The sequence below is a fragment of the Drosophila kikkawai genome, chromosome 2L, assembly GCF_030179895.1.
Source record: "Drosophila kikkawai strain 14028-0561.14 chromosome 2L, DkikHiC1v2, whole genome shotgun sequence".
NCBI lineage: Eukaryota > Metazoa > Arthropoda > Insecta > Diptera > Drosophilidae > Drosophila > Drosophila kikkawai.
Window position 1 is genome coordinate 9,455,924 of NC_091728.1, and position 6,897 is coordinate 9,462,820.

Consider the following 6,897-nt stretch of genomic DNA (forward strand, 5'->3'; position numbering starts at 1 on the left):
TTTGTATATATTCCTGCGAGATTTCAGGATTTTGCTGGTTAAATGTTGACCATTTCACTGCCTTAAATTGATATTGATGAGCTAAAAGCCATTAGGGTAATGTTTTTAATAAAAAAAAAAGAAAACGACGAAAAATATATTAATCATAATTGGATACCAAAATAACCATTTAGTTGCGTTAAAATAATAATTAAAAAGAAATAATTGATTAACACATTTCTTTTCTATTCGTAATAAAGTAGGCCGAAAGCATACTCAAACAATTTTAAATTTCACATGAATTACAACATAACTGAAATACAGAAATCTTACCATGGGAAAATGTGAGAAACAAACGAAAACTTCAGCCAAGGAGGAGAGGAAAGAGCGAATTTTGAAATTCATTCTGGAGAACCGAGGGTCCAAAGATACTAATGCTATTCCTACTCCTGTAAAGAAAGCAACCAAAGTCATAGAAACGCGACCAAAAGTACCTCCTCCTAAGTCCAAAGCAAGTCCCAAGAAGACAGACCTAACGTCATGTTTGATTACAACACCCTCCATGGATTTACGATTGGCTGCCGGTGAGTTAACCTGGTGGAATATAATATTTACATTTAATATTTGCCCCTTATGTTTTCAGGGGAGAATAATCCGGCTGTACGAAAACCGCCGGAAAAACTGCCTCGAACAGACAGCGAATGTCAGTTTCAAGCCCCTGGTCTCAAGTTCCTTGCAGAAAGAAGCTCCAATTTGGCCAAACAAGTTCTAGTTTTGGAACCTTCAAAACCGATTCGCAAGGAGCTGAAGAATAAATGTAACTTCTTTCCCAAATATGTTGACGCACCCGCGCCCTTTAAGGATCAAATTACACAGACACTATATAGGTAAGATAACTTTTAGCGTCCTACGATTTGCAGTGCCTTCGGATTCTTCCCAAAAATGTAGCTAATATTTCGCATACCTAGGGAATCCTCGGCGCAGACGTTGGCCTATTTACCAGAACCCTATGCCACAGAAACAAATCCCAGAGAGCTTTTTATACTGCCCTCTATATTGCCTGGAGATAAACCACCGGGTCTGTATGAGGTCGAGGTCTTCGAGCGTTCCCGCAGGCGATGGTCCTTTTACGAGGCTGTGAAGATCAATCGAAAGAGGTTACAAATCTCTGAGAATAATCTAAGGTTGGAAAAATACAAGTCCGCGGTAGAGGCCTTTGAATGGGAGCATTGGATACAGCGGGAGGAGTACATACAAGAGTGCCAGATGATGCGTCTCCAGATCCTGATAAAGATGTTTGATAAGCGTGAGAGGGAGATCCACGCCGCCTCCAAGGCTCGAATCGAAATGGCCTGTCAGCGTATTGAGAAACGGCGCCAGGAAGCTTTGCGCAAGAATGAAATCGCCTACCAGCGGGGCATCCGTCGCTTGAATTACGAGAAGCAAAGGAAGTGGAAGAAGGAGACACCCATGGAAGCCCTGGGATTGCCGTACTCCGATTTCTACGGCCCGCAAATGAGATACGGGGTGGATCCAGCACGTCGGCAGTTCAGCTCGAAAACGGGTCAACGAACCTTCGACTTGCGAATCGACGAACTGGAGAAACGAGTGATCGCTCGAAGCCTGAAGTGTCCATTCCAAAAACTCAATCTAATGTCCAAGCCTAAGCAATATCTTGCAGAAGCTGAGAGGAACATTTGCAATGAGCAGACTCTGCAGAGTCTTTACAATTCGTTAAAATACTTAAGACAAGCCGGTGAAGCCGAAGTCACAGCGCCCAAGTGCCGCAAAGTAAAGTTCCACTATGCAGAAGAAGAAAAAGCATCATTTGTGGACTATAAGATGTACAAAAACATTTATGGCAGACATGATGAAGTCGTTAGGCAATCATATAAAGTTCCAAAGGCGAGATCCTCAAGAATGAGGCCCTTTTTCGAACACAACGCTTATAATTTGGTGCAGGACCAAGCTTCCGAGGCCATGCACAATATGATTAGCAGCTACGAAGGCACTGCAATTGGCCTTTGCATGCAGTTCCTCTGGGAGGAAACAATAAGGTTGCAGCAGCTTCGGAAACTACACTTCATCAACTTGCTGGCGGAGAAGGAGCGCCAGCAACGGGAGGCACTTGAGGCTGGATTCAGGCAGAAAGAAAGTAACTTTCGATTTTTGTACGAGGAGATATACCAAAATTCGGTTAGGATTAGCAACAACGTCACAGATAAGTATATCAGCTCCATTCTGACGGACGATGTGGATAGCATCGCCGGACTGGAGGCCGCCGATACGGTCACCGAGCTGGCCAAGCAAATAGACGTGGATATAGACCGCTGGCTGGAGAGCTTTAAGCTGATCCAGAATCCCCTCACCTATATTCCTTTGCGGGTGATGCTGCGCGACATGGTTTCTCCGGACCTGGATGCAGAGCTTAAGCGCCACGAAAAACATCTGATTGCCCAGTACATAGTGGAAGATGTTATCTTCGGAAGGGTGTGGGAAGAACTGGAGCCGTTCGACGTGGCCAATACCTTGACCAGCGATTTTATCGATCGTTTGATTGACAACGATTTGTACTTGTTCTCCACGGATAGTGAGTGCGAAAGTCCGCGGAAGACCTCCTGGTACGAGGCCCATGCCATAATACGAAAGCTCATTCGACAATCGGTACCCGGAATACGTTGGAAGGAGGAGACCGAGCGAAACGTTTACGAAATTTACAACGACTTGCTGGATGACATTTTTAATGAAATCATTTTCAACGCATATAATCTAAAGCCCCATGAACTAACTGGAATTCATACCGTATACCCACAGCGACACCTCGATATGGATTATCCAATAAAGACGCCCATTCAAGATATGCCTTCAGATCTATTTGACTCTGGATCAAGCCATTATATTAATACCCAAGTGTTAAGTCTTATAAAGAAAAATAACCGTTTAAGCGTTGCACCAACAGAGGAGTTTAAACCCTACATGGAAACCAGATATGTAGTCATGGAGACCTATAAGAATAAGGAACACGAGCTTCCCGAGAGTACAATTAATATAGAAAATGTATATGAAGACGATGAGATTATTCCTTCTCTGACCAGCTTAATTCTCCCTTTATCGCCGTCAAGCCGTGACTGACTTGGCCATTTTATACACATTTACTACCTGTATATTTTGAATAAATTTAATTATTTATATTTTAAATCCTTTAATTTATATGTTAGCCAGTTTTTACAATTTGTGATCATTGTTGCTGTTATTGTTGCATGGCAGAATTTTTCGTATTCCTGCATGATATTGAGAGTCATTATATGTATATTTAACACGCTCATTGCGTGTGGACTAAAAATGTAATAGCAGCTCCTCTAGGGGGTTCGAGTCTCATCGATTGGCCCAACAAACAAGTTGAGTGCTCCCTAGCAGCGGGTCGGTTGCCTGGCGAGGGGAAATTCCTGACTACTAACCTAATGCTTCACACAACCTAAAATACCTTGAGCGGGAATGGCAGTAAGAAAGCTTAGCTCTGATAACCCAGTAAGCCACTTATATAACAACAGAAAATTTATAAATCACCTTAAAAAAAAAACCTAAAATACACCCACAACAAAATACTCAAGTCTCGTATACCGACAATTAAACAAAAATAACTTACAAATGCTATCGTCCAAGGAGAAGACTTTCCGCAGGGAGCGAATACTTCAGTTTATTCGCGAAAATAAACAAGCCACGCCACCTGAGGTGCAAACCAAAGATGAAAAATCTTCAAGACAGAAGAAACGCGTGACATTTAACCATGGAAGCCAGCGGCTCAGTCTTGGAGATGCGTTAAAGGTTAACGAAAATGAGAGGCTCATTGGACAGGGCCTAACTTCGTGTTTGATCACCAAATCCTCAGATACCAGAATGCCAGCGGGCGGTGAGTCCTATTACACATCTTCAGGTCCTCAAAATATGTTTTATTTGTAAGTGGTAATATTTCAGTTGAGCGTGTTGAAAGGAAGCTGTCCCACAGAGGCAGCGATAGCCCACGCACTTTATGTTCCAACAGGAGGTCATCCGGTGTCCGAATGACTGGGGGTAGGTCCATATGCAAATTTGTAACTTTCGGAGTGTCTACTAAAATAATTTTAAAATTAATTCTTAGGCGAAAACGATCCTGCCGTCCGCAATGTTGGGAAACTGCCGCGAACAGACAGTGAATGCCATTTTAACGCGCCGGGTTTCAACTTTCTTAAAACTCGACACTCGGAATTTGCTACTCAAGAGGTCAGGCTAAATTCCGCAGAGCCCATCCGAAAGGAGTTGAAACACAAGTGCGATTTCTTTCCCAAATACATGGACAATCGACCCTTCAAGGACCAGACCACACAAACACTATATAGGTATGACCAAACAAATTTCGAGGAAGATGGTCCTCCATATAATCCCTTATTTCCAGGGAATCCTCTGCTCAGACATTGGCCTATTTACCGGAGATAAGCAATAAAGAAAATGCGGAAACCCTCGAGCTCTTCTCTCTAGCCAAGATACTTCCCGGCGAAAAGCCGCCAGGACTGCATGAAGTTGAGATTTTGGAACGTGCCAGGAGGCGGTGGCTCTTCAATGAGGCCATTAAGACAAACTCAAAGAGGCTCATCAAAGCGGCCAGGAGTGTCGCCTTAAAACCAGAACTACGGGACTTACTGGAGGCCTTTGAATGGGAGCAGTGGATCGAGCGTGAGGAGTTCATACAGGAGTGTCAGATGATGCGGCTCCAGATCGTAATCAAGATGTTCGACAAGCGAGAGAAGGAAATGCACGCCGCTTCCAAGATTAGAATCGAACAGGCCTGCAAGGGAATCGAGAAACGGCGTCAGGCGGGTCTGCACAAGAACGAGATTGAGTTCCAGCGAGGAATGCGACGCTTGGATGCCAAGCTATCCAACAGGTTGCTGAAGTGGAAGAAGCAGGGCCCCATGCAAGCTCTTGGATCTCCGTGCTCCGAGTTCTACGGTCCTGTGATAAGGCACGGCGTCGATCCCGCACGTCGAAACTTTGAGACGATAACCGGACGACGGGCATTTGACTTAAGGATCGATGACCTGGAGAAGCGAGTGAGCATGAAGAATGTGCAGTGTCCATTCAGCAAGCTTAAGGAGTGGTCCAAGCCCAAGGAGTACGTCAGGGAGTACGAGCAAAACTTCTGCAACGACGACAATCTGCAGAGGCTCTATGAGTCCCTAAAAACCCTTAGGACGCAGGCGGATGTCAAGGCACATCCACAGTGCCGAAGAAAACGAATACAATTGAATCGCTGGGGCAGCTCTTCGAGCGAGATATATGACCATAGGAAGTACTCTCGCTACTCTCGCTACTCTGAAATGACAGCTCCGAAATATGTTCACCGCCCCCCAAGGCCCAAGCGTGCAACGCTTACAGCGGTGAAGTCGAGCTCAAGAGGACACGAGGATCTGGAGAATTTAATTCGCACCTATGAAGGAACATATATTGGCTCGCTTATGCAATTCCTTGCCGACGAAATGGACAGATTCAAGGAGCAGCGCAAGCTTCACTTCTTCTCCATTGTGGCTCAAAGGGAACGCTGGAGGCGGGAGGCAAGCGAGGCGGGAATGAGGCAAAAGGAGAACGTCATGCGATTATTGTATGAGGAGATATTCCAGCATTCCTATTCCGGGCTTCAGGATACCTCGCAGCAGTTTGTCGATACCGTGTTGACGAAGGACATATATGAGGTAATGGCGAATGAAGCTGCGGACACAGTCACCGAGATGGCAAGGCAAATTGATAATGATATAAGCAAGTGGCTGGAAAGCTTTAAGGAGGTCCAGAACCCCCTAACCTTTGTTCCCCTGCGAATGATGTTGCTGAAGATGGTTTTTCCGGATATGGAGGCAGCGGTTAAGACCCACGAAAATCATCTGATTGCCCAGTACATAGTGGAAGATGTGATCTTCGGGACAGTGTGGAAGAAACTCGAGCCGTTCGACGTAGTCTCTACCATGACCAGCGATTTGATCGATCGCCTCATAGACAATGATCTGTACCTCTTTTCCTCGGAGAGTGAATTCGATAGCGACAGCTCGGTGGGCTCCTGGCACGAGGCCGAGGCCATCATACGAAAGCTAATTCGACAGGCGGTGCCCGGCAGACGCTGGATGGAGGAAACAGAAAGGATTGTGACCGAAACCTATAACGGTCTGTTTGACGACATATTCGACGAGATATTGGTCAACATCGAGCATCCGCCGGCTGTCAACCCCTCCGATCTCATCGTGGTGTCTCCTAGTACTGCCATGTTTAGGGTTTGCCACCACAAGCCAAAGATAAGGACAACGGTATCCCAAGACTCAATACCAGATAACAAGTTTTTGGGAGCCCAATTACTAAGCTTGGTTAAAAAGTTTAAAGAAGACAAGGTTACCAAGGTGCTGGAAACCGATGAGGTAAACGTTGATTCAGGAAACTCCGATATTTTAGATACTCTTATTAAAAGCCAAACTTTGCTCAAAACGGACACTCGAATGAACCAGCCCGATACGGACATATGTAGCATTACAAGTGTCGTAGATATTTTGGAACATAGTGAGAATCTAAAAAGTCTGAAAGGCTCTTCCCAAAACTCGCCCCCTAAACCGGTTGAATCTGTTACCGAAATTCAATACGAAGAAGCAGTTAACGAAGAATCGTCAGAATCCACAAATATGGTGGAACAAGAAACTGAAGAAAATATCTTGGTAGCCAAGAAATCTCCAAATTCCCTTGGCGAAGAGTCTTCGGGGGGTGAAGAGATTTATATCTATGCAAAACACGAATCCACGATCTTTAGTTTTCGATAATTGATCTAGATATTTTCAACACGCCATTCTCATTACCTTGGAGTACCGAAAAAAAAAAACTAAATAAATATCCTAAGAAGATTCTACT

At 44.7% G+C, this 6,897-nt stretch overlaps 2 protein-coding genes across 2 annotated transcripts; both read left to right on the forward strand.

Annotated features, from left to right (window-relative positions):
• The first annotated feature begins 245 nt into the window (after positions 1-245).
• Positions 246-3,159, forward strand: LOC108085329 (cilia- and flagella-associated protein 91). The gene is made up of 3 exons (XM_017181885.3): positions 246-563; positions 623-866; positions 948-3,159. The coding sequence occupies exons 1-3, from the start codon at positions 314-316 to the stop codon at positions 3,109-3,111; spliced, it is 2,658 nt and encodes an 885-aa protein (XP_017037374.1). The 5' UTR covers positions 246-313; the 3' UTR covers positions 3,112-3,159.
• Positions 3,160-3,517: 358 nt separating this feature from the next.
• LOC108085330 (cilia- and flagella-associated protein 91-like) lies at positions 3,518-6,895 on the forward strand. Its single transcript, XM_017181886.3, has 4 exons — positions 3,518-3,889; positions 3,955-4,050; positions 4,118-4,355; positions 4,412-6,895. Exons 1-4 carry the CDS (start codon positions 3,628-3,630, stop codon positions 6,807-6,809), a joined length of 2,994 nt encoding a protein of 997 aa, XP_017037375.1. The 5' UTR covers positions 3,518-3,627; the 3' UTR covers positions 6,810-6,895.
• Positions 6,896-6,897: the final 2 nt, after the last annotated feature.

What these genes read in the sequence shown, in the direction of transcription:
- LOC108085329 (XM_017181885.3), top strand. Translation starts at nt 314, where the DNA reads ATGGGAAAATGTGAGAAACAAACGAAAACTTCAGCCAAGGAGGAGAGG. An exon ending in GGATTTACGATTGGCTGCCG is followed by an intron (nt 564 to 622) that starts GTGAGTTAACCT and finishes TTATGTTTTCAG; the next exon opens with GGGAGAATAATCCGGCTGTA. An exon ending in ATTACACAGACACTATATAG is followed by an intron (nt 867 to 947) that starts GTAAGATAACTT and finishes TCGCATACCTAG; the next exon opens with GGAATCCTCGGCGCAGACGT.
- LOC108085330 (XM_017181886.3), top strand. Translation starts at nt 3,628, where the DNA reads ATGCTATCGTCCAAGGAGAAGACTTTCCGCAGGGAGCGAATACTTCAG. An exon ending in CGGTGTCCGAATGACTGGGG is followed by an intron (nt 4,051 to 4,117) that starts GTAGGTCCATAT and finishes ATTAATTCTTAG; the next exon opens with GCGAAAACGATCCTGCCGTC. An exon ending in ACCACACAAACACTATATAG is followed by an intron (nt 4,356 to 4,411) that starts GTATGACCAAAC and finishes CCTTATTTCCAG; the next exon opens with GGAATCCTCTGCTCAGACAT.